At 34.8% G+C, this 27,909-nt stretch overlaps 1 protein-coding gene across 2 annotated transcripts in view; it reads left to right on the forward strand.

The window, feature by feature from the left end:
* The window catches only part of LOC129750854 (peroxidasin), a 596,804-nt gene that overhangs the window by 63,784 nt on the left and 505,111 nt on the right, over nt 1–27,909 (forward strand). For both annotated transcript variants that reach the window (XM_055745956.1, XM_055745957.1), the window contains exon 2: nt 4,647–5,191. In XM_055745956.1, coding sequence (XP_055601931.1) covers nt 4,989–5,191 — 203 coding nt within the window. In that variant the 5' untranslated portion in view covers nt 4,647–4,988. The remainder of the gene's footprint in view (nt 1–4,646; nt 5,192–27,909) is intronic.

Consider the following 27,909-nt stretch of genomic DNA (forward strand, 5'->3'; position numbering starts at 1 on the left):
TTAACCACAAGTTAGTTAGCTTAAAAAAACTGAACACTTTGGACAGATTTTTAAATTTAGTTTTAGCCATGAAAAATTCATATAAGCTAAAAAATTTGAAATCAAGGATTTGAATTTATCTGTTACCTTAAAAACAAAGCCTAATTAAGAGCGCCAAATGGGGGCAATTAATTGCCCCGGGCCTTCCGAGGAGGAAAAAAAATAACATTACTCTAATCTAGGGTTGCCATCCCTCCCACAAAAGCGAGACATGTCCCACTTTTTTAGAAAATGTCCCTCTTTTTTTCTAACAACACTTTTGTGATAGTCCTGTCTCATTTAATTTTTTTCCTAATCTTCTTCTATCCATTTATGAATTTCAAAACTAGAAATATTCTTTCTTAAGAACATGAAATAACCGATAAGGCAGTAAAAATTAAAAAGGTAGACTTTTCTAAAATTACAATGACTCACACTCACTCACACTAACCCAAATTTAGCTTTAATTTAAATTCATTGGTTCAAGAAAAAACATATATTGTCATTTAAGTTTAATGCATTTTTTGTGTTTTTTTTTCTCAAAATTAGTTGCATTTTTCTAAAGTTTATATGAGATGAGAATAAATAACTTGTTTGGTTCTTAGCATTTAAGGTTGCCAGAATATTGTCCAGACATATCCGGACCGAGCGAATCAGGGAAAATTTATCTAAAATCCTGGTATAATCCTTGCACCTGATTTCAAAATTTTCCAGACAATATCCAGACAAATTTGGTCTGAATCACGAAATTATTCAAAAAAAAAAAAAATTAAAAAGAAAACACTTGAAAATATATTTTTTCATTAAAATACATCAACAGATTTTAAATCGTATTTTAGGCTTTCGAAAAACTGTTCATGATTATTTAGATTGAATTTGCTCAAAAAATAACTGTCTTGGACACAAAAATAAAAAATTATTATAATTTAATTTAAGTTTTTTGATCAATTTTGGATATCAAGTGAATGAATCTGTGCAAAATCCATGCTTTTTTTTCTACGAAATCCGGTCAATCTGGCCGGACCGAACTTTTTCTTGATCTTAGGTCAAATTTCCGGGCAAGTCCGGGTGAAATCGGGCAATCTGGCAAGCTTATCTTAGCATCATCATAACAACCTGGTTCAGTTAAACGTTTTTTGAACACGTTCTAGTGATACTTTAATTTAATAACGACTCCAGATGTTTCTCCGGAATTCTAGCAGAAGCCCTTTAATGTAAAACTTAAGGAAAAAGTCGAATTCCGGATAAAATAAAACAGGACCATCGAGAAGTTAAAAAGCTTTTTTCAAATTTCGGATTTTTAATTACTCTGACGTTCAGTCAGAGTCCGTCAACATTTTCGATTTAAAGGGTGATACGGGCAAAATTTGGTCAATATCAACTTGACGTATTTCTTTCAATTTTGCATTTTAAAAACCTGAACACCCCTCATTTCGAAGGTGTGTGTGTGTAGAATTTTGCTACTATTATGATTTTGGAATTCACTCTTCAGTTGTCAAAATGTCGTCCAAGGAAGAAGAGCAGCGTATCAAAATTTTGCTCGCACATCGCGAAAATCCGAGCTACTCGCACGCAAAGCTGGCAAAATCGCTAAAAGTTGCCAAATCTACCGTTACAAATGTAATTAAAGTGGTTCGGGAACGTTTGTCGACAGCCAGGAAGTCTGGATCGGGGGGAAATCGAAAACCGGAAGCCGCTGAGACGACAAAGAGAGTTGCCGGTATATTCAAGCGAAACCCTAACCTCTCTCTCCGAGATGCTGCAAATAAGTTGGGTGTATCGTCTACAACCGTGCATCGAGCCAAAAAACGAGCCGTTCTATCGACTTACAAGAAGGTAGTGACTCCAAATCGCAATGATAAACAATGCTAACGATGCTAACGAAGTTTGAATGCGTGGTAATGGACGACGAAACCTACGTCAAAGCCGACTACAAGCAGCTTCCGGGACAGGAGTTTTATACGGCAAAAGGAAGGGGAAAGGTAGCAGATATTTTCAAGCACATGAAACTGTCAAAGTTCGCGATGAAATACCTGGTTTGGCAAGCCATCTGTACCTGTGGTTTGAAAAGCAGCACTTTCATAGCTTCCGGGACTGTCAACCAAGAAATTTACGTGAAAGAGTGTTTGAATAAACGTCTGCTGCCTTTCCTGAAGAAACACGGTTGTTCCGTACTGTTTTAGTGCTGTTTTGGCGTGATTTGGCATCTTGCCATTACGGAAAAAAGGCCATGGAGTGGTACGCCGCCAACAACGTGCAGGTGGTTCCCAAGGACAAGAACTCTCCCAACACGCCAGAGCTCCGCCCAATTGAGAAATACTTGGCTATTGTCAAGCGGAACCTAAAGAAGACCAAAAAAACTTCTAAGGACGAGCAGCAGTTCAAGGAAAACTGGCTTTCTGCGGCGAAGAAGATGGACAAGGTGGCTGTACAAAATCTGATGGCAGCGGTTAAGTGTAATTCGGATTTGGAAAAGCGGAAGCCTAACTGAATATTTTTCCGGAATTTTATACTAATTAAACTTGAAAAAGAAATTTAATTTGATTTTTTAAATAAACGATTTCACCGATTTACATGCGTTTTCCCTTGACCAAATTTTGACCGTATCACCCTTTAAGTATTTACAGTATACAAAGATTTATCCATATTTTATTATTTTCAATGAACTAGCTGAAGGAACATATATGTACATATGTATAAGTGGTATAACCATATGTCCATAAAAATGGTCAGAAAAATTAGGTTTTAAACAGATTCTAAAATGTCTGGTAAGCCTACTCTAATCATACGGTTTTAAGTTCTAGAAAATCTGAACAAATTTGAATTAAAACGTAAAATATAACAAGTAACGGGTGTCCAGTAAAATAATATCTCTAAAAGTTTCACTATAATGTAAGTTAAGGCGGGCCCCTAGAATAGAAACTACACAATTTTCCCCCCAGTTTTATTGCTTAGGCAAATCAGTACAACTTTTTTTTTTATCCAGTATTGTCTCGTTCGTATTAATTTACTTCTTGTTGTCATTTCAAAGTCAAGTTGTTTAAAAACACCAAACCTAAAAAAATCAGTAAAACCTCACCGCCCCCCTGATCCCTTCCAACGCCCCCCAAATTCCAAAATTAAGCTCACCGCCCCCTTTAAAGCTATCAACGCCCCCCTGGGGGGCGGTAGGGACCACTTTGAAAAACACTGGTCTAGATATATAGATATTGACAATTTTAAATCATTTATCAACTTTGTTGAAGACTACAAATAGGCTCACTTTTACAAAATAAAAACACATGTATTTTTTTCAGATTTCTACAGTTTTTATTCTTAGAGCTCGATTTGGTTAGATTTTTTTGTAAATAAAATGAAACCATATTTCAGCTTTTCAAATAAAATATTTTGAAAAATTAAAGTAATAACCTTCATCATGAAAAATTGTAAACAACCTTTCAATGGTGTCTAAAAGTACCGTCTGCATCACCGAGTAAATTGTTAAAAATACCATTGTATAGCTCAATTTATGATGCAACTTTTATCTGAAGACATCAAAGTGGACCAACAGCTCCTTTAAAGTTATAAAAGAAATAATGACAATAATTTTTTTTTAAATAAAAAACAAACAATGCTTCTAACAACATAGGAACAACTGTACTTTTAAAAGCAGGTAAATACACTATTTTTCGAGCTGTTTGAAAATATCAAATGTTTCATGTAGTTAAAATCTTCTTTAAAATTACGTCGATTTTTCAACAAAAAGAAAACTCCAATAACTTTTTTCTTAGAAGTTAAAAAATAACCTTTATTTTCAAAACTTTAATGAACTTTTATCTAATTTGTTTTCTCAAACAAAAGCTGATAGAAAAAATAGCCCTCAAATTCTTTTTCTCTCGGAAAAAATTGAATTTTTATACACAATACAGTTAATGTGATTTTTGTCTGTTGTTAAGAGCTTCTATCTACATATTTGTAAGTTTGGATTAAAATTCTTTTTCAGGTGTTTCCTCAATTAGTTTTTCTTTTATTATGAAACATTGATGTTATCAATTCTAATTTATTTTAGTTCTGAACGTACAAGTCTGATTCCAGAGTTTGCTGCTGAGTTCTAACATTTATTTTGAATTCGAAATAATTTGTAATGTATGATTTCGAATTTCGATTTTAATACAAAAAATTCTGTTGTAAATGATCCTAACGAGACTGGAAATCTCTATAATAAAGAAGGAAACAACGAATGATCTCGTGTTTGATTTTTGGAAAAATTCACTTCAAAATGCAATTATTTATTGAAATTTTTTTTTCAAGACTCTCGAAAAAAAATCTGCCTCAGGCTTAATATGACACTGCATATTTTCGACTACACATCTACAAAAAAGTTCTATTGTGATATGGCACATGAAGTGTTTTAATCGGATTCTGCAGCAATTTATCAAATTTTTCCGCAATTTCCTGTTACAAATTGATACACGAATTTATGTATGTTAACGATACGCAATATTTTCTCTGCTAGTCTCGCAAAATAAACCAATAAATAAACACACTGAGTATTGCATTGCGGTACGGAAAATGTGTCAGACTGGAACATAATTAAATGAATGATTAATTTTTCTCCATCTCTTCTCCGCTTTTTTTCTTCCTTCCAGATTCGAAAAACGCGCGCTGGCGGGGCGAAGACAGTGCAAATTTGTGACAGTGCAAACAGACGACCGACGACGACGGTTGAATGGCTGATTTTTAAATTATTCCGGGCAAGCATATTGTGTGACATCATCAAACGGACCGCATCGAAATTTCGCAATCGGGGGGGTTTCTGTTTCACTCGTTAATAATTTAAATTATCGCCCTCCCACGCTGCTGCCAGAATCTTGTGTATTGTTAATCGAAATTTTGGCTTGGTTTCGGGGGTGGGCTGAGTTGCTAGTGCAAATACCAAAAAAGAAGGAAAAGAAGAATTAAAAAAAAAACAGCGATCCCAACCGCTGAAAATGTATCAATTAGTGACACCCGGCGGTTGTCGGCCGAAGTTGGCCAAAGGCCCGGCGCTGTTGATTCTGCTGGCGTCGCTGATGATAGCGCAAACTTTGGCCATGGGATGTCCGGACAAATGTACCTGCCAGCAGCGAACGGTTCGCTGTGTGAAGCAGCAGCTGGACAAGATTCCGGATATGCCTCCCGATACCAATATTGTGTAAGTACAACTGCTTGTAGATATTTTTTTCTGGAGTACTAGAAACGGGGTTCGATTCATTGGACAAGTATTTTATTTTAATTTTTATGGGTTTTTGGTGCAGGTCTCAATCTAGAACGACGTTTTTAACAAGGCCGAAAAAAATCTGCATATTTAACGGGGACCGGACATTTGGCCAAAGGTTGTTAGGACGAATGGGACACCAGGTCAAAATGGTAGTTAGGTCGGAAATTTTTCCTTCAATTATCAGACTAAACGAACGTTAGGGAAACAGATGATTAGATTAAATGTATTTTTGGTCGCATGGATGTTAGGCCAAATGTCTCTGAAGGATGAATTGAAAGTGAACTCTTCATGATCGATCGACCAATCTTTTTCAAGATAATTAGGGGAAGTGTTTCTATTTGCGCATCTCGGGTAGTATGTGCATTAGACCGCTGCTAAAAATTCTGCTCCCATATGTATTTTCGAAAGGGTCAACAATCATCGTAGTAAAATTTGAGATGATTTGATTGATTCCGCAACGCGTTTCCATTTTGTATGGAAGAAGAAAATTTCTGCATAGATATTTATTCATCATTTTTTTGTATAATATCGAATATTTTTTCTGGGTTACATGTTAGGTTTGTGATTTGTTGAATAGAAATGTACAGCAAGAATCAAGGAATATTCAAAATCCAAAGTTATTTTTTCGAACTTTCAATACATCTCTGGTGATTTTGTTTGTGGAAAATTTTGTTTTCCCATACAAATTTCCATGTAAAATTAAAACTCGTTGTGCTGATTCAGGACTGCATCAGTCGCTACCAAATTTTTTATTGCTGTTTGTGGCAGCAAATACCACTAAAAAAGTTATGGGAGGTGTAAAAATTAATAAATTTGAAATTTCCATACAAAGCTTCTGATAGAATGCAACTGCAGTACAGTACAATCCCAGTTCCTCCAGCTCCTCTTCCTCCAGGTGGCACTTTTTCTCCTGGAAAATTCGGACTCCTTGGGCAATTTAGTGTTATTACGTCGACATGTTCTCTAAAGACGCTACTCGATGAGCCAAATTGGAAGAATATGCACCTGCTAAAGGATATGACCGAGTATACAGAATACATAAGCTGAAAACCCAATTACAATGCAACATGTTCTTCGTATTTCTATCTGCTACTCATATTCTGTCAAAAACCTACTTTGTATTGTAAAAACTAAGAAAATATACTATTTTATACAAACGCTTCTCAAAGAAACCTTTTAAATAATTGGATGCAAATCGCCCTCGTCTAGGCAAGTGATTCCCCAAAATATTGGATCAAAACGTCTCTAAAACAACACGATGTTCACAGTGGAAATAAATTAAAAGTGGATTTATTTTAAAAAGTGGCACCAATTTTATTTTTTTTAAGTTTATCTACATATGCAAACAAGTGGTTTTTAAACAGGAAGTAGTTTGATCGTTTTGGAACAAACGTGTTTTTTTTTGCGCTAATCAAAATTTTCTAGAAAATTATTCTAATTCAGGTGGAAAATAGCAGAAACAATTAGGAAAATTCACCAGCTAATCACGGGAACTGATGCGCATTTGATGCAACTGTTTTAAGATGTGTTTGTAGTCTTCGGGTAGGTGTGTACTGAACTGCGAATACGAATTTATTTCCGGTGCTGACAATGACAGGTTTTGATTCAATTCAAATATTCACTGAAGAAATATAAAAATCTTTGGTAAAACAGTTAGTTGTTAAGTGTGATAACTATGATCCCAGACATTGTGATCATCATTCGTACAGAGAAAACGTCTTAGTGGAGAACGAAGTTTCTCAAATGAATGAAGGGAGTGAATTTTTGAAAGGCGTTTAGGGCAACAATATAAGGTACTCCACTTTGACTGATTTTTGCTTTCCGGGTTATCCAGAAAATTCAAGGGATTCTGCGGATAAAAGAAAATTCTACCTAACGACCAAAAAAAAAGGTCATTAAGTTTTATTTTGCCGAAATCAGTACATTTTTCGTTTTCCGTCAAATCTACGGACTTGAGGGCCAATTACACGCTTAGGATGAGTTCCTCATTTCTGAGTTGTCCAATCCAAGATGGCGGCATCCGCTGAACTTTTAATGCTGTAAATGACAAAAAGTCGCATTAAACAACCACTACATGGGTATAGGTTGAAAGGGCTAAACTATAAGAAGTCGAATTTCTCTATCGGACGTCAACTTGGAATCCAAGATGGCGGCTTCCATTGCGCTTTAAAATTCTGCAAATGCTTAAACCACACGAAAGCTTTACAATATTGGTGTACGTTGAAAGGGATAAACTAGAAGAACCAGACCCTGATTGTTTTTGGCAACCCGCTCGAACATTTTGTGTTGTCAAAATCTAACGATTTTTTTCCCAACTTTGTTTTTACTTAGTACTACATTTTTGCCTTTCTAACAGAAAGGTTTGGTTATCGGTCGATTTGAGAGATCATTAATTATGGGTCTTAGACATACCTTTATAGGTACCTATCGACTCAGCTCGACGAGTTCTGTTGATGTCCGTGGATTTGTATGTGCCATTTTAAAAATGTCTAGAACGTTTTTGCGAAACTGGGCTGCACAATTAAAATGATTTTAGTCTCAAAAGAATGCATTTTTTTTTCTACACAACCCTTTCAAAAACGGGAAAAAAACAAAATAGTTGAAACCGTTTTCTTTACCAAATACATATCATACTTATTATGGCATAAAAAAAAGTTGCTAGTGGCGCCTCGAAGCAGCAGCACCAGCAATCATTTATAAATTGAAGATAATCAAAATAAAAAAATAATATTTTTATTAACTCGAGAATTGAACCAAAACCCTTCAGATCCCAAGTTGCAAGCGCTATCCAATAAACCATCGGCACGCTTGATTGAAAGCGGCTCAAACTCAAATAGGTAAAAGGCATTACTAAGACGCACCGTGGTCTGGGCAGTTTCTCAGTCTGCTGGGGCAAATACGGCAACAGTGTTTATATCTTACACTTCTTGCTTTTCAATGCAGCAAATGGCGGATGGGCGTTTCCTTCAGAGTCCGCCATGCCTATAGACATTATAATTTCATTTATGAAATTATAGTGTCTAAAGCCATGCCGGGTGTCAACAAAATGCAGAGCCGTACAGGAAACTGCGTTGGGGGGGAATTTATATGAAGATCTTATGACCCTCGTTTTTTTTACTCGTGTTGAAGAATGAATTTATGTTTTTTTTTTCATTTCTACATACTCATACATAATTTAGATTCAATTTCAGATGCAGAATTCAGATTCAGTTTTCAAATTCAGGATACAGGTTTAGGAATCAGAATTCAGGATTCAAAATTCAGAATTCAAAATTCAGATTCAGAACTCATATTCAGATTCAGAATTTAGATTCAGAATTCAGATTCAGAATTCAGATTAAGAATTCAGATTCAGAATTCAGATTCAGAATTCAGATTCAGAATTCAGATTCAGAATTCAGATTCAGAATTCAGATTCAGAATTCAGATTCAGAATTCAGATTCAGAATTCAGATTCAGAATTCAGATTCAGAATTCAGATTCAGAATTCAGATTCAGAATTCAGATTCAGAATTCAGATTCAGAATTCAGATTCAGAATTCAGATTCAGAATTCAGATTCAGAATTCAGATTCAGAATTCAGATTCAGAATTCAGATTCAGAATTCAGATTCAGAATTCAGATTCAGAATTCAGATTCAGAATTCAGATTCAGAATTCAGATTCAGAATTCAGATTCAGAATTCAGATTCAGAATTCAGATTCAGAATTCAGATTCAGAATTCAGATTCAGAATTCAGATTCAGAATTCAGATTCAGAATTCAGATTCAGATTCAGAATTCAGATTCAGAATTCAGATTCAGAATTCAGATTCAGAATTCAGATTCAGAATTCAGATTCAGAATTCAGATTCAGAATTCAGATTCAGAATTCAGATTCAGAATTCAGATTCAGAATTCAGATTCAGAATTCAGATTCAGAATTCAGATTCAGAATTCAGATTCAGAATTCAGATTCAGAATTCAGAATCAGAATTCAGATTCAGAATTCAGATTCAGAATTCAGATTCAGAATTCAGAATCAGAATTCAGATTCAGAATTCAGATTCAGAATTTTTGTAAATTTATTTTCGGCATATCGGTGAAAAATTTAGATTCATGGAGAAAGAATATCAGAATTAAAAATTGATGAAGCTGGATGTTGCGAGGTAAAGTATGGTGTACGTTAATAAATTTTCCTTGCAAAAATGTTCTTTCGCTCTTTTCATCATCCGTAAAATTTCTCCTCACTTTATCAATTTTCAATTCTGGAATTGTTTCTCCAAGAATACCAATTTGCACAGTTTTTGATAAATTTGCGATGACTTAAAGATCATTACGCATGAAAACACGATTTTGTTTTGTGAAAACTTTTTTTCACAATTTTTCTGAAATTAAGTTTGCTGCATACTTTTAGGGGTAAAACCATACTATTAAAAGTTGTAAAATCCGAAATCATAAAAAAAATTTGGATGAAAGAAATTTCAATGTTGAAAACCGTGTGATGCAAAACAATCAAAATGAGATTTACAAGATTAAGAATTCAGATTCAGAATTCAGATTCAGAATTCAGATTCAGAATTCAGATTCAGAATTCAGATTCAGAATTCAGATTCAGAATTCAGATTCAGAATTCAGATTCAGAATTCAGATTCAGAATTCAGATTCAGAATTCAGATTCAGAATTCAGATTCAGAATTCAGATTCAGAATTCAGATTCAGAATTCAGATTCAGAATTCAGATCCAGAATTCAGATTCAGAATTCATATTCAGAATTCAGATTCAGAATTCAGATTCAGAATTCCGATTCAGAATTCAGATTCAGAATTCAGATTCAGAATTCAGATTCAGAATTCAGATTCAGAATTCAGATTCAGAATTCAGATTCAGAATTCAGATTCAGAATTCAGATTCAGAATTCAGATTCAGAATTCAGATTCAGAATTCAGATTCAGAATTTAGATTCAGAATTCAGATTCAGAATTCAGATTCAGAATTCAGATTCAGAATTCAGATTCAGAATTCAGATTCAGAATTCAGATTCAGAATTAAGATTCAGAATTCAGATTCAGAATTCAGAATTCAGATTCAGAATTCAGATTCAGAATTCAGATTCAGAACTCAGATTCAGAATTCAGATTCAGAATTCAGATTCAGAATTCAGATTCAGAATTCAGATTCAGAATTCAGATTCAGAATACAGATTTAGAATTCAAATTCAGAGTTCAGATTCAGAATTCAGATTGAGAATTCAGATTTAGAATTCTGATTAAGAATTTGGATTAAAGATCAACCTGGAATTTGAAATTGGAACTTATATTCAAATATTAGACTAAGTGTTGTAACTCAAAATTCAAACTTTAGAATCAGAATAAGATTTCAGATTTAGTTTACAGAATGAGATTAATCATTTAATAGTCATATTACTTTCCCCTCCTTTTGTGGGAATTTTTCCTCTATGCATGGTTGAGCTCTAAAAAAGGTATCATGCTAGGGCACGCGTCACGGCTATCCATCAATATTGTAGTTGGTTTTACTTATTCAGTAAAAAAAAAGCATAAAAAAACAGTAAGATTCGAACCGTGACCAGCAGCGTGAAAGTTCTGGTTGCTACCACGGCACCATTTCAGCGTGTTATAAATCTTGGAAATTCTACTGTTTAAATACCATTCTTTCCATACATAAAATGAGCTCCTTACATACCAGTTCGCTTTTCCCCAAAAAAACGTATCAGGCATCATTTTTTTATATTGAGATTGGAATTTTTCGTGTTTGAATATCTGAAATCATACTTATATGATTCAGAGGGAAGGAATCTATCATGTATATTCTATATTATTTTATATATTTCCAAATATAATTTAAACTCTGTTAGAAAGGCTCCAATCCACTGTTAAGTGTATTAAATCGGGTTTTTATCATGTTTTTGATGCATTTAGCACTTTTCGTGTTTTATCGATAGTTTTTGTTTTTTGCCATATTTGCTATTTATGTCTATCATGCTAATATGTCTAAATTGTATTGGTCCTATTAAAGCGAAAACTATAAAGTTATGTTGTTTCTGTTATCTGTTTGATTTAGGGACTTGTGCCAAAATCGGATGTTTCCAAAATCGAATGTTGCCAAAAACGATCGGGGTCTGTAATCGGGGTCTGTATTCTGGTTGCTATGTGCAATTTTGGGTCACTTACAGCATTTCAGAGTAAAGCGAAAAGAGAAAATCGACTACTACTCGTTTAGCCCTTTTACCCAATACCAATATTGTTGGGGTTTCATACGATTATAAGTCATATACAACATTTTAAAGTTCAGCGAAAACTGCCATCTTGAATTTGGATGGCGTCAAATAACGAACTTCGACTTTTACTGGTTCATCTCTTTCAACTAATACCCATATTGTAAGGGTTTGAGGCGATTTTCAGTCATTTACAGTATTTTCAAGTTGAGTGGTAGCCGCCATCTTGGAATTTAGATGGCGACGGACAACGAAATTCGACTTCTACTCGTTTATTACTTTAACCTAATAACAATATTAGGAAGGTTTCATGATATTTTCAGTTTTTCACAACTTTGAAAATAAAAGCGGAAGCCGCCATCTTGTATTAATGATGGCGTCAAGCAACAAATTCTGTTCCTCCTATTTGAACCCTTTCACTCAATACTCATATTGAAGAGTTATTCATTACACTTCCGGTAATTCGAAGTTTTCATAAATTTTTATAATTTTTTATTATTTTAACTCAAAATCAACACACAGAACTTATAAAAAATGTGTGAAAATGGGAATTCCAATTCAAATATGTGCTATCTAATTTGAGCGTGTCCTGTTCTGACATCTTGATTGAGAACTGTCACTAAATTTTATGGCGGTTTAATGATCAGGCATTGAGTGCTATTATAGAACATGCAAAAAAAGCTTGGAGCTAACTTCTAAGTTTGTGTTTTATTATAGTTTAAACATAGCATTCCTAATTCTTTCTAAATAACTAAAACAGTATGTTAAATGGAAGATTTATGAGTGTTTTCAAAACTATCTGAAAACATATGGTGGATTTAAGAATATAAGCATTTTGCAAGACCATAATAAAACCATCATAAAACGAGCTGCACGAAAAAGCCATAATAAAACCATAATAATACATCGAAATGCTAGTTTGCTTGATCTGTGTTACTTGGGTTAGAACAAAAATTCAACCATTTTCTGTCCAATTTTTTATGTCAGATTTTGTAGGTTCGCAATACCGACGGCAGGTGACGAACCTGAAAATTTGACAAAAAATGCCCTGTAGGAAAAAAATACCTTGCCCGATTTTATCGTAGAAATTGCCGAAGAAATTTTTTTTAGTGTAAAACTTTCCCACCCATGAGGGTCCAAAAATGCGGATCGAAATATTATTTACTAAACTTAAAATTTGAAATTCCTCATCGAATTCTGATGAAGAACTTAAATGACTCAGGAGTAAAAATCTCGATTTCAAAACCACGAAATCTCATCCCAGATTCACAATTCTATAATAGTTACCAAAAATATTTCCACTTGTTTATAGTAATTCAATCCAAAATATTGAATTCCAATAAAGTTAGACTAAGCTTGTCAGATTGTCCGAAGATGGCCCAGATTTTAGCACTCTGTTTGCAACATCAAACAAAATTTTAAATAGAGTAATTAAAACTGTGTAGTATGTACCTTACGTCCGAAAAAGTCTTTTTAAACAAATTTTGTCAAAATAAACATGAATTATTTTTTGGAAGCGCAAAATATGATTCTAGATCGGTTTATGTGTTTCGATGAAACAAAAACAGTTTTAGAAATGTGTTTCTTCTTGATTTTAATGAAATGATTCCGAAATTTGTCTGTATGTTGGCTGGTTTTTGGGGTGAATATGGTATTTTGCAAGGTTTTAGGATAAAATAGACCAAAGTTGCCCAGCCAAGATTAAATAACTATTAAGTTTCCAGTTTATTGTTCTTGAATTTCAGTTTGGATCATCGTTTGTTTAACTTCCTGATTCGAGTCTTGGTTTTACATTTAAAACTAAAATAAGATGGATTTTCCATATTCGAAACTCATACATATTCGGAATATGAAAAGAAAAAAATTGTAATTCATCTGTTTTAGATTTGGATTTGAAATTTTAACCCTCAATTTATATGCAGAGTATAAACATAAGAAAGTTTCATGAGTTCAGAATTTAAAAATCTGAAACAATTCTATCACACATCACAATTTCATTCAAATCCACTAGTTCAATATCGAATAAATAGTTGAAAATAAATCATAATGAAAACCATAAATTTAGAGTTAAATAAAAAAAAATTGTGGCTAAGGGTCTGATTAAAATTTTGCTTTGTAGTTTTAAATTCATAAAAACTCTTATCTGAAATCCTGATTCAGGTATTGAATTTCGGTTCAAAATGCAAAATTCAGACTTGAAATAAAAATTAAAAATTCATATTCAGTTTCAGCTTGAATTTATGTTCTATCATCAATATTAAAATTTTAATGTTAGAACTAGGATTCGAATTGATATTTGATTCAATATACATTCAAATGATGTAAAATAAAATCTGGATTCATTTAAAAGTATTTGTTTGTGTGAAAAATCTTAGTTTCTTTTTTTAAACCATGATTCAGTATTTTAATTAGGAAATATTAAAAAATTGATGATTGTTTGTTTTTAAAAAAACTTGTATTTCATCATTAGGTAAAAATTCAGTTAGAAATTTTATTTGACTTTCTTACATTACAGATACTTTAAAAAAGGTTCAAACTAAAATCTTAAATTTCAATCAAGTTTACAGGAGGAGAAAATAAACGATATTTCAACCGTAAACTTTATTTCTTTATTTTATTTCTGAATATTTGATACATTTTCCCCAATTCTTAAAATGGTTATGCTTGTAGTTGAAAAGAATTAGCTTGCTAATTTCTATGAATAAATGAAAAAAAAAACTAAAATGAAGCCTTCTAAATGTCTTATTTTTTTGTTGTTGTTTCGATTATAGCCGTTTCAAAAATTTTGTGTCATACGCGACTTTCATCAACGATACAGTTGGCGCACAGTCATTAAAAAACTTATCCGGTACAATTGTGTTCGATGTTTATTCTCGTTATTTCGATGTATAAGTTGCGAATGTCCTATAGATGTTAAAACGGCTATAATCGAAACAAAAAAAAGTTTACTCTTGGGCTTGAACTCACGGACATTAGCTCAGGACGCATCTGACTTACCAACTGAGCTATATCACAAGTCCCCATATTTTTGAAAGTTTCATGAAAAAAATTGGATTTTTGATCAAAAATTATGATTTAAAATAAATAACTTTGAATATTGAGTTACTTTAACCTGAATAATTAGTAGGTACCCATATAGATTTTTTCACTTGTGTACGCAATGTTCGAGCAAAAATGTTATTGAAAAAAAATTGTTACACCGTTGTGCGCTTTTTAGTGATTGATCGGTGGCACAAAGCCTTTGACAAATATTCGTCGTTTGCATCAAGCTCAGGTATTACACTGGTTAAGATATCGGACTGGCAAGAGGATATAAAATGTTTCTAGGTTCGCTTGGATGTAGTGGTCTTCAATCATTTTGCTTGGGAGATCGAGTCCTTATGCCAGTAGTGCTTTTTCAAATATGTCATCTTTGGCTTAGTATACTTTTCAGCGCATTTTCGGCACAGAGATTTGCTAAATAGGCATTCGATTTTTTCAACCTCTTCTATGAGTGTAGAGAACGGAAGGATAATAAATTTGACTCGATTATTTTGAAACCATAAGCGGATACCTGTCAAAGGGCAGTCGCAATGTTTACCAATCAAACGTTTGCTCAGGGTTTCAGCGAACGGAATGAAGACAATCAATTTACTTGAAAATATGCCACCGACTGCCGCTGGTTGATGCTCAACAATCGAAGATATTTATCGCATATGCACTCCTGCTGCAGCAGCTCTGATGTACTGTCCGACAGCAGACAGCAGACCCCGTTTCGGGTAAAATCGAAGAGATATACAGACGTTCCGTAGGAAGGTACCTATTGGCTTCTCGATTTGCGGTTACAGGCCATCAATAAGAGTAAATTTACGGCCGGCTGCAATTCTGCTAGTGCTATTTAGGTGCCATCGGAGAACATCTAGACCAGCAATGCGTATCTTGTTCGATGCAGCGCCGCGATGCGACTATACTTACTAGCGGAAGGTTAGATGATGTTTCACCGAAAGGTTCGTTCCGGTTACGATGTGACTGGTCCGGAATGAATTCGGATGTTGCTCAATGCACAATTGAATATACGGTACCCCTACCAGCTGCAACTGGAAATTGTTTGTCATTGGACAAAGATGAGAAAGTACCACCTTGTGCTAACTACCGACTCAGTTGGTACTATCTAGTTGAGTGAGGCCAAATGGTGAGGGAAGCTAATCGATCGGCTGCCCCAGAATCTGTTGGAAGGTTTCTCTAAGTGTGTTTCTTCCTCCTTCTATTGGTTCCCTCATCGGTTGCACACAGAAGACTTCGGGAAAGTGAACGCCATTAGCATATAGCCCTGCCTATCTCAAAATACATAGAACCGAGGGCAGTTCAAATCGAACATTGTTATTCACATCGGTTAGAGGCAGAGAAGTCCGATTGAAATAGGCCGCTCGCTGCATTTTAATTAACTGGATTCTTTAACTGCTTTGACAATGGGGCCGATAGACAGATAGACAGAACGTTTCGTTTTATTGGCGTTCTACCGTTTTGCGCATTAATTGGTTTCGGATTCGATTCGGTTCGGGTTTAAGGATTCAAGTGTTTGCTCCGAGGGGTGCTAAAACAAAGAGGTTGTTTTCTTAGGACTAATTGACTTAATTAAAAATAATTCTAAACGGGGGGTGCTACAACCTTAAGAATAATTTCGATAGCGTGGGTGAAGTGATTTGATTAGAATACTGATATGTTAAACTAATATTCTATGCGAATCTCATGAAGATAGAAGATGTAAGACTATTTTAGACTACTTTAGAGTTATTGGTCAATTAATTTAGTAATTTTGAAGAAAGGGTGCTTAGTGTTGAATTTTGTCTTAAATTGCCCTAGGCTTTAGACATTCTATATTACGACACTAAATATATGACATTCACGAAATGAAACTAATTTTTAATTCCAAATTTCGATTTGCAATTAAATTAACCTTTTGTATTGAAACTCTAAACTTGATATACAAAAACTCGACCTGGTCTTTAGAATAGGTTTTTATTAAACATTTATTTTAACTTAACAAGAACAGAGTTTGAAACCATTTTGACTTCAAAATTAATTTATCGAATACAGTCGTTTTTCGGTTTTATCACAGGAGTAAGCCATGACTCTTGAGTGACGGACGCGTTTTTGTTTCGTCAAGAAATTTCCGAAAATTAATTCCAGAAATAGGATTGCAAAGTGTTTTTATTAAAATAAGTTGTGCGAAATTAGAACTGTTGTGCGTGAAAGTTAGGAGTTTAGTGAAATGGCGTGTTAAAATATTCAAAAAAAATATCTACAAATTATTCGAAGCGACAAAATTGCTGGGGCTAGTGCTTTGCCCTCCGGATCAACCCAAGTATTTTCTACCAGCCGAGCGTTGGAGACGCGATGCCCAGTTTGAATCAAAGATGAGTAACCAGTTTTCATTATTTCCATACCTATTTTTTGGAATCATTCTATATGTATATTTAATCAAAACATAACTCTTCAATCGAAACAAGGCGAATCATAGAACAGAGTATCTTTTATCGCAAACCAATATCAACATTAAGTTTCAGGAAAACACTTCTAGAATAAAACTTGTTCAAGTCTTTTCACAATTTTGCATCAATTGCATATGTTTAGGAGGTTTCCGGTAGTACAAACAGGCACAGTTGATGAATGCTCTGACTGTTGATTTGTGACAAAATATGTTGGTACCTGAATTAATTGAAGTACTATTCGATGGAACGAGTAACCTGTTCTTAATGTTTGATGATTGAAAGCTGAAAATTCAGATAATCAGATACCTCATACTCGTTAATCATTGAAATGAAGCATTTTTTATTCCACACTTTGTTATAAAAAATCGTATTTTCTACGGAAGTTACGAAATTAATTACCTGTGTTTAGGAGTTTTCCGGTAGTACACACAGACACAACTGGTAAACACCCATTTCTCATTGAATAGTCAGAATAACGTTTTATACATAACGAGGTGTGTGCTTATTGTTATTTTTCAATTCCTGGTAAACTATTTCGGATTGATTATTACATCTTGAAAAACCGTTACCTAGTACAAGTTTAAAACAAAATTGTGAAAAAATAGTTTTGGATCTAAGTTAAAACTAAATTTTATTTGTGGCAGGGAGTTAGGTATGCGAGGACTCGTAATGGTATCTCTTATGATATCTGATAAAATTTTAATTAAGTAATTATTTTAAAAAAACATCATTTGAATTGGAAAGTTTCAATACGAGATCCCAGGAGAATAGGAGAATAGAATTTTTACCTAGATCGCATAACACTAGTCAAAAGTGTCCCCTGATCATATCCTTTTTACCCAATCCACACAAAAGAATTGTTTTGCTAGGATGCAGAGGTGACCTCGGTCCTAAAGCATGAAATGTTATTCTTTCAATCCTTTTTCTCTATTTACCTTCTATCCATTGACTACTAAGACGTGGCCGGCGCCGTTATTGATGTGTAAAGAGAGAGCATTAGTTTTGTTCATTGTGAAGGTGCTGTCAATCCCAGATACCATTCATTTGACCTCTTAACAAAATTAATGGCCTCGGTCAATCACGGAGTAGCAACCATTGGCGATGTGGAATTCGTTCTACTGAGCCACGCCTGCGATCATGGATTTTGAAATGTGTTTGTTTTAATAACGATTAAAAAAACATTTATTGGTTGACGAAGCTTATATAGAACTATTGATTTAGATAATTTCTCATGTTGCATTTCAACTTCAATGGTTTAAGGTGAATGTGAGTAGTCAATCAAGCTAAGCTAAGCTAAGCTACAGTAGTTTTTCGGTTTTATCACAGTCAAAAAAAAATTTCACCTTGAATTTGGTGAAACTAAAAATTAATCTGAAAAAAATGTACTTTTATTGTCTTTAATCAATAATGTATGATGTTTCTAGTAGTGAAAACGTTTTGTTTCAATAAATTTTGATCGTGAGATGTAATTATCAAAGTTTACTTAATACAAAGGATCGATTTAAGTTTAAATTATTCTTGTCTATAGAAATTTTGAGATATTTTTTTATTGAAATAAAACTAAGTAGAATATTAATTTGATAGTGATTAAAGTGAATTATTTAGTTTTCATGGAAATTTAACAGTTGTTATCTCTCATGCCCATTAAAAAAAAAGAATTGAATAAAACTGCATCAAAAATTATCTTCTGCATATTTCAAATTTCAATATTTTAATCTTCGACCTTTGATTAACTGAAAAATTTACCTTATCGAAAAATGTTTTGAAATATGCTCAACTCAGACTTTTCAAGTATGTTTCTCGAATTTTGCTTTATGGGCAGAAATCTTAGTTCTTTTAACAAATTTTAAGGCAAAGCTAGGAGAATTTCATTTTAATAATCCAAAATTATCCATTCAGACAATCCTAAAGGCTGCCCAATCGGGATTGCGCATGCCACCCTTTTCAAATAAACAAATTAAAAAAAAATAATCAAAGGCATTTATCTCTTTTCAAATACGCTTAAATTCATCCACATCTTTATATGTTTCGCATAACCGAAAAAGTTTACTTTTTAAGAACGGCTTAGCAAGCATTTAAGCACAAATAACAACACTAGCATTTGCGTGTAGTTAAAATACTTGAGTCGATTCTTAAAAATGTTTTAAAAATCCAAATGACGAATTTAAAAACTGTTCAGCTAAAATAAGCTTCAATAACATTTTCATATTATTGAATACTTTAATACCATAACATAAACCATAAAAGAATATCATGAACAAAGACGCTGTACGCCTTTGAAATAAAATGAAGATATTGGAAAAGGTTTCTGAATTATTTCTAAAAAAGCATGATAAAATCAAAACAATAAGCGTGATAAAATCGAGCGTGAATTTGGCGAGTAGTAAGAAAATCAAACAGTGATAAAATAAAAAAAACTACTGTACTAATGTTATACATCGACAAGTTGGAAACCATGTAACAGGCGTTCACCTCTCACGATGGTCAACAGAATTATCAAAAAATCTTGGAATCTAATATCCTCTACCTTATTGCTAAAAATTTTGATTTAAAAATTATCGTTTATGGCATTAAAAATGTTATGCTGATATGAAATATTCTTCAACATAATAAATGCTCAACATAACATTTCAAAAAGTTTTGATAAATTACACAAGGCCAAAACATTTAAATTTTTCCGAGGTGCAATTAATTTTAAAAGTAATTTTGATTCATTTGAATGCCCTGAATCTAAATATACAATTTTTCTATCAGCTTTTGTTTTTGAAATACCTTTTCAAAATAAGTTAAAATCTTTTAAGGAAGCTCTGCACTTTATTTGACAAAACTTGATGACAAAAACATAACATTCTATTTGTTATCTTTCTCTCATTTTTAAAGAAGTTTCAAACCAAATTAAACCTTAGATACTTTTTAAAGCATAAATCTAATCGTTTTGCAGGTTCCAACAAATTTGTGAATGAAATCAAGTTTTTTAACTTTCTTCAGTATTGTTAAAAATACTTTCAATGATATCTTTCCTAATTTTTAAATACTTTTGAATTGTACTTTTTAGATCATGCATCACCATCATCATCATCATCATCATCAAAATATTATTCCTTTTTTTTTTTTTTAAATTGAATTGAATAAAGTATGATAAACAAAATCAGAATCAGATTTCTTCTTAAATGAAATCGATGAGAGTGCTTCGGATGATAGCTACCAAAATACGGCCCCAAACGTTTGGTTAGATAAGACAGTGGGAGATTTAGAGAAATGCGTTCGGGGTTTTCACAGAAATTTTCACTCCTAAATGTAAATGTTTTATTGTGTTTTATTCAAGGGGTTTGTAAAAGATTTTACGTAGATAAATTATTACGACAATATCATAACCAATGCATAAATCTAGGCAAAGGATAAAAACATAGGAACGACATATTTTTGAATTTTTCAATGTGTTTTAGACAGTGTATGTATGTATGTATGTATGGTAGCCACCTTGGGTGCACGGTTGTACCGCAGTTGTGGCTAAGGCTTCATCAACAAGACACCGTAAGTTACCATATATCCAGTTAATAACTGCTGGATGAGACGTTCAAGGGAATGGATTCGTAAGTAGAGTAACTAACGATATCCGAAGGGTTAGGATCTATTGGTCTCGAGAAGTTATTGCCGAATATACAACTAACTCACTATGCAAGTCTCTGTAGTCCCCGCCCCCAAGATTTGTTTTTAGAAGAGCGCGTCAAACAGCAGGAGAACTTAATACGAGTAGGACTGCCACAGATCCATACCCATGCGCTCAATCCCTTTGTTTGATGCCCTGATGCATCCCACCAACTCTAGACAATAGCATACAGTACAATTTAAATACAATAAAAAGATAAATAATAATACGAATAATAATAAATAATAATAATGATAAAAAATTATTATAATAATAAATATGGTAAAACTAAGAATGAATAATGAATACAGGAATGTAGAGTTTAATACAATTTGAAATAGTATTCAGGATGATCACCAGATAGCCTGTAAGAAAATTTTATATTAATTAAATTCGATGCTTGATGTTGCAAAAATAATCCATCAAATACTATACACCGGGCAAAATAGCTATGTATGAAAATAATAAATGAAGCAAACAAATTATACAAACTAATCCGTATACAAAAAATATAATAAAACAATGAATAATGAACTCATTTTCGATCCAGGATCAGGGTGATGATGAATATTATGATAAAAAATTTATTTAAAAACAACTTTTCAAAATAATACTCGTAGACTGAACGGTGAAGCTAGAAGATCATTTAATACCTAGAGTGTACTAATATTATAATCAGATGACAAAATATCAGCTGCTCAGTTCAATGGTTTTTTATTTTAATTTTATCACATTTCGATATTAATTAATATTTTTCACTTAGTTTAATCTCTTGATCAATCCAATTTGCTGCAGCTTACTGGATAATAAATTGGGAGTTTTCAGAAAGAAATATAGAAAATTGGTATTTAAAAAAGCGCTTATTGTCTGAAATTTAAATTTTGATTAGATTATTGGTGCTTAGACATATGACAAGAAAGTCGAAAAAAGATGTATTTCAAAATTATTGAGATATGTTACAAACTAAGTTTATATAATCAAAATAAGCAAAAAAACACATCAATAAGATTATATGTTAGTTACTTTAAGAATCAAGACAGGTAAATCAAATAATCATATCAATTAATTTGAAGAGCTTGATGGCTTGCTTATGATAATATCATTCAATATTTACATAAACATTGTCGCGAACGATGTACAGAAATATAGCTGTAAGAAAAAGAAATAGATACAATTCATACATAATTTTCAGATATCTATTCAACTACCCTGGAACAGAATGTAATTATCTACATTAAAAACGATGTCATCATTTAAATTTTATAATTGAATGAAAAAATAGATAAAACTAAAAAGTGCAAAATTTGAACATGCGTGGAATAGGATAATTAAAAATAGCAGGATTGATCAGAATGAGCTGAAATTAATATATCATAAAAAAATCTGAAGGGAAGGGAAAATGATAACTTAAAAAGTTTAATTATGAGACGAATAGGAAAATAATTCATGATGACAGCAGAAGCATATGGAAATTTCGTTGTGCTTTAGAGCTTTAAAATCAAATGGCTAGTTTCACAAAACAAAGCAGATAAAATCAATTTTTAAAGTAGTATTTTATAAACCTGTAACAAAATTTGGGTTATTTTGATAGTAATCGTATAAATATTTAGACTTATTTTTGGTTGATATGTTAAATAATTGAATTTTGGGTTACATAATATTATTTCCAGCGTTTACTCTCTAATATTTCAGTAGGCATCCTGCTAAGAATCATAGGATAAAAAATTACGAGTAACATCTCGTAGAATAATCTCTGAAACATATAGGTACCTACATGTGTCTCCAAATTAATATGAATGGAATACGGTAGCATTATTATACATAGCCTTTGGATACAAAAAGGATGAAAACATACCTCAGTTCTGCGAATTCCTCAACAGATGCCAGCACAACATACTAAAAATTACCTGAAGATGGCGTTAGAATGTATATTGAATTTTTCGACATTGGCGCCATCTTTATCTGAATACGAGTAAGCTACTACCAAGCTCTCACGATGGCGTCATCACAAGACTAAAGAAGGCAAACAACACAAAAAATTCACAAATTATCATTCACTACGTGCAGAAAACTTTCAATTTCCGATATTTGCGCACGCACCAGTACTTCACACATAATTAAAAGAGAAAATCTACTTAAAAACTTTATCATAACACTTATTATTTCACTTTTAAATCTCTTCACACTCGAATCACTTATAATGCAAAACAGTGCTACCAGCACCCTCGCTTTCAATGTGTTTTAGACAGTGTTCCGAAAATCAATTAAAATAAACACTCAGGAATACTCAGGATACGTTTCTTATTTGAAACATTCTGACTGCATAATAGGAAAGCTCCTCTCGCAACTGCTCCGCCCGACTGGTATGCAATCTCGATCAGCGTTCCATTTAGAAATTCCAACCGTGTCGCATCATTCAGAATCATTGGCTTTGCAAATATCGCATATCGGAGATGAGTGAGATACAAACTGATCCATTCTGAATGTCACTCACTCAGTATCCGCCTGCTTTATTTGAAATTGAAATCACGGCGGAAGTGAACACCTCTTCCTCACAAACACAACTTCAACAAGTAGATTTGGTTCATACTGATGTAAAAAACGCTATAAAATCAAATAAATTTATTAATTTGCTATGTTTAAAATCAAACAACATTCGCTAATGATCGGTTTCATGTATCACTCACTTACTGTCTGAACCATTCACTCCTGATCCAAGGCCAACATGATTCGTCGTATCCGTCGCTTATTGGTGAGATTCCAATTTGATGATGGTGCTGCACTGTTTTGACAGCAAGCATCCTGCGAGGTGATCTATATTTTAGCGATGAATAGAACGATCGATGATCGGATAGGTCCAGTAGCTTACTTACTTACTTAATGATCCCGCGCCAATCCTCCGGTGCATAGGGCCGTGGTAAAAGACCTCCACTGTTGACGATCCGGGGTCAGCGTCTTCACCTGGTCCCAGTCAAGATTCTCGTCGACAGTTCGGATTTCAGCGGCTAGGCTTCGCCGCCACGAGTTTCTGGGTCTGCCTCTTCTTCGATGACCTTCTGGATTCCAATCTAGAGCCTCTCTGCAAATCTCGTTTTCATCTTTTCGCAGCGTGTTCCCAATCCATCTCCACTTACGTTCCCGAATCTTGATTTCTAGCGCCTTTTGATGACACCGGCGATGTAGTTCCTCATTCGAGATCCAGTTGCCAGGCCACCAAGCGCGGATGATATTCCGCAGGCAGCGGTTTACAAATACTTGTGGTTTTTGCGTCGTCACCGCATATGTGCACCAAGTTTCGCACCCGTCCAGCAATACGGATTTGACGTTTGAGTTGAAGATTCGGATTTTCGTTCGTAGAGAGATCTGGCGTGACCGCCAGATGTTTCAGAGACTCGCAAATGCGAAACGTGCCTTTCTGATCCGGGTTCCGATGTCTTTCCTGGTACCACCATCAGGCGTAATCTGGCTACCAAGATACTGGAAGCACTCCACTTTCTCAACTTGTTGCCCAGCTACCATGAAACTGGAGGGATTTCCTGTGTTGATCTCCATCGACTTGGTCTTTCCGACATTAACTTTGAGACCTGCTGCCTTGGAACTTTCGGTGAGGTCGTCGAGTTTGCTCTGCATATCCGGTTGTGTTTGGGCGAGCAAAATAATATCGTCAGCCAGGTCAAGGTCGTTCAGTTGTTACATTGTTGAAAGATTTCACGGCAATCCTCGGTTCGGTGCACAGTCGATCGATCCAGTCAGAATCTCATCCATGACGATGAGAAAAAGTAGCGGTGATAAGATACATCCTTGTCTCACTTCAGCAAATAGCGGGATTGGATCGGACAAGACACCGTCGTGCAAGACCTTGCCCGAAAATGCCTCGTATTGTGCTTCGATGAGATGGACTAGTTTCTCTGGGACCCCTCGTCGTCTTAGAGCCGCCAGATGTTTTCATGGTTAAGTCGGTCGAATGCTTTTTCGAAATCAACAAACCAGCAGAAGAGAGTCCTGGAATTCGTTGATTTGTTCCAGTATGATTCGTAGCGTTGTGATGTGGTCCACACATGATCGTCCGGATCGGAATCCAGCTTGTTGCCGTCGGAGTGTAGCGTCGATTTTCTCCTGGATCCTGTTCAGGATCACTTTGCAGAGTACGTTGAGGGTTGTACAGATCAACGTTATGCCTCGCCAGTTACCGCACTCTGTCAGGTCTCCTTTCTTCGGGACCTTTACGAGGATACCCTGCATCCAGTCGGCCGGGAATGTTGCAGTATCCCAGATGTCAGCGAAAAGACGGTGCAACATTTGTGCTGACAGGGCAGGGTCGGCTTTCAGCATTTCAGCAGGGATGCAATCGATCCCAGGTGCTTTGTTGGATTTTATGTTTTTGATTGCCGCTTCTATTTCAGCCAGCGAGGGCGCTTCCGAGTTGACGCCATTTATACGGCTTACTGTTGGCGCTTCGAGCTGCGGGTTCCATCGTTTGAGCTGATCTGTTCGATCGGTCAATAACTGACCTGCTCGGTCTTTTAGTTGCATTCTTGCATTAATCCTTGCACCACTGAGGCGGCGAGAGATATCATAAAGTAATCGGATATCTCCATAGGCGGCGGGTCTTTCTCCCTCTTCGGCTAGGGAGTTTGTCCAGGCTCTCTTGTCTCGTCTACAAGCTCGTTTAACTGCCTTTTCCAGCTCCGCATATCGTAAGCGGGCGGCTGCTTTGGCTGACCCGGTACATGCCTGCTCAATTCCGACTTTCGCCTTTCTCCGATCATCGACCATCCTCCAAGTTTCATCCGACATCCATTCACTTCTTCTTCCACGAACTTTACCGAGAGTACCATGGCTCGTCGTGATAAAGGCATTCTTGATTCCACACCACTGTTCTTCGACTGTTCCGTCTGTCGGCAATTCCGAGGCTCAGGATTCCAGCTGTTCAACGTATGCCCTTTTCACCTCTGGATTCTCCAACCGGCGGACGTCGTATCGACACCCGACTTTCTCCTCGTGCCGTTGGACACGCGCAACTCTCAGTCGTATTTCACCAAGGACGAGGTGATGGTCAGATGCAATGTCTGCGCTTCGTTTGTTGCGGACATCAAGAAGGCTCCTTCTCCATTTTCGGCTGATGCAGATGTGGTCAATTTGATTTTCTGTTCGGCCATCTCGGGATACCCAAGTGACCTTATGTGCTGGTCGATGGGGGAAGATAGGTCCAGTAGCAAACAATAACAAAACCCGATCGCTGTACCACTGATCATACTGACAGGACACTTAGAACAAAAATTCGATCATTTTCTGGCTAATTTTTTTCATCAAATTTAACAGGTTCGCAATACCGACGGCAGGTGGCGAACCTATAATTTTTCCGGTAGAAATGCCCTATAGGAAAAATGTACCTGTTTCGCACGATTTTATCGTCTGAATTGCCTGTTTTTTTGCGAAAGTCGGGTGGCACTTTCTAACTGGGATAGCATTTCTTCAAATCGATCGATGCGCACTCTGGAATCGATATTGCGTACTATCGATTCCAGAGTGCATAAATTATCCAAAAACCGAAATCGACTGTCCAGTCAGTATGGTCAGTGGCTGTACGTTCAGTTGAGAAGTGCAATCAGGAACATTCACTGAAAATGAGTGATTTTCGGAACACTGGTTTTAGACTTGTAAATTTGAAGTATTTTTCGTATGAGCTCATTTGATATCTCAAGTTAAATATAATAAATGGCAAGAATAAATGAGTCAAATTACGTCAAACAAACCCAGTTGTTTTTGAGGTTGTTTTTCTCAAAATCAATTGAATGAAGTGCGTTTATTTGGGAGGGTGCCGTGCGCCAAGCGATTAAGTACCTATTTCCCAAAATTGAAAAGTGTTTTTATATCACAAACACTTCCTGCGGAAAAATAGCATTTTTTCTAAAAAATTAAAAAAAAAACCTACATAAACATATGTATGTTTACAAATTTTGTACGTTATTTCCTCATGGAGAAATCGGAAATTGTATGTGACCTGATTCTAAGTAAGTAAGTGGTAAAGCCTTATTTCGAATCAGTAGTCAGTTTGACAACTGAGACGACAATTGAAGTTTGTGACACCTATTCTACCATTTATGCCACATGTTAATAATTGATGTTTCACTGATGTGCTCCGGTTATTCTAGTCCGAAATTGAAGAAAGTTTGACCCGGAGCCAAATTTGAAACAGTCAATAAGAGTGCTTAGGATAGAGTTTTTCGTTCAATTTTGTTTCGCTTCCCCGAATATGTTTCCTCTGCCAAGATTTTAATTGAAATGGAACAAAAAACTAGTTTTTCCCTGACACTTTTACACAGTCACTCATCAAACATTCATGATCGGATGCAAAACTCTTACTGGTTGGTACCAAACCACCTCCTCCTAGTTATTTGGAAGAGCTCTTTTCTAATTCCAGTCCAAATAAAAGCATCCCAACTTCCGATTCCGTTGAAGGGTTCTGTTCCATTTCCATATATACTTCTGTGTAGGTGAATATTATTGTTCCTCGTAAAAGTGGCGAGTGGAGAACTAATTTTTAAATTGCTTTGTTCGCTCGAAAGTTTGTTTGCTCGTTGCTGTTTTTTCCCTCGGTGCTGTAAGAGTTATGGAATTATGCAAACGTATTCGTATCGCAATAAGGTGGCGCATGTTTTTGGATTAATATTTAAGATTACTTTTTAAACTAAGCGGATGAAGGAAATCGCTCGGGTTGTGGGTAACAGAGCTGCATTTTCAAAAGAACCCTGCATCCAACCAGTTTTAAATGTAAAAAGTTTAAAGTTTTTCTTTTCCTAAGAGAACCACACTAGAATAAACGTAAAGTATACATGTAGTTACATTTGACTCGATCCATTTTTCGACACCGGCAATCACAGAACAATAATGGTTCAACTTTCGGCATTGCAGTGTTGCGAATCAGCAAAAAAAAAAAAAAAAACAACTGAATGAAACAAAAGAACGCAAACGGAAAAGTTTCGGGTGCATTCTGCTTTCTGCAACTGTTGACAATGGAACATGTGAAGAGCAACTTTACAAACCCTGATGACCTAGGAAAGCCGAAAACAGAATCAGGAAAAAATATGCTAAACTTTTTCATCCATACAATCTGGAGATGCTTTTTTTAACACAAATGTTAAAAGTTAAGAGACGTTTAAGAAAAAAGTTTTATTTTCAAATATGTTCTCCTGAATAATCGATGGTTATCCGGCAAACATCCCGGCAGAGCTCTGTATATTTTAAAGGTTGATCGAAATGCGGAATGGAGAATTTGATTTCATAACAATTCTCAATTATATATTTAGTTTTAAAT

The sequence above is a fragment of the Uranotaenia lowii genome, chromosome 3, assembly GCF_029784155.1.
Source record: "Uranotaenia lowii strain MFRU-FL chromosome 3, ASM2978415v1, whole genome shotgun sequence".
NCBI classification, from domain to species: domain Eukaryota; kingdom Metazoa; phylum Arthropoda; class Insecta; order Diptera; family Culicidae; genus Uranotaenia; species Uranotaenia lowii.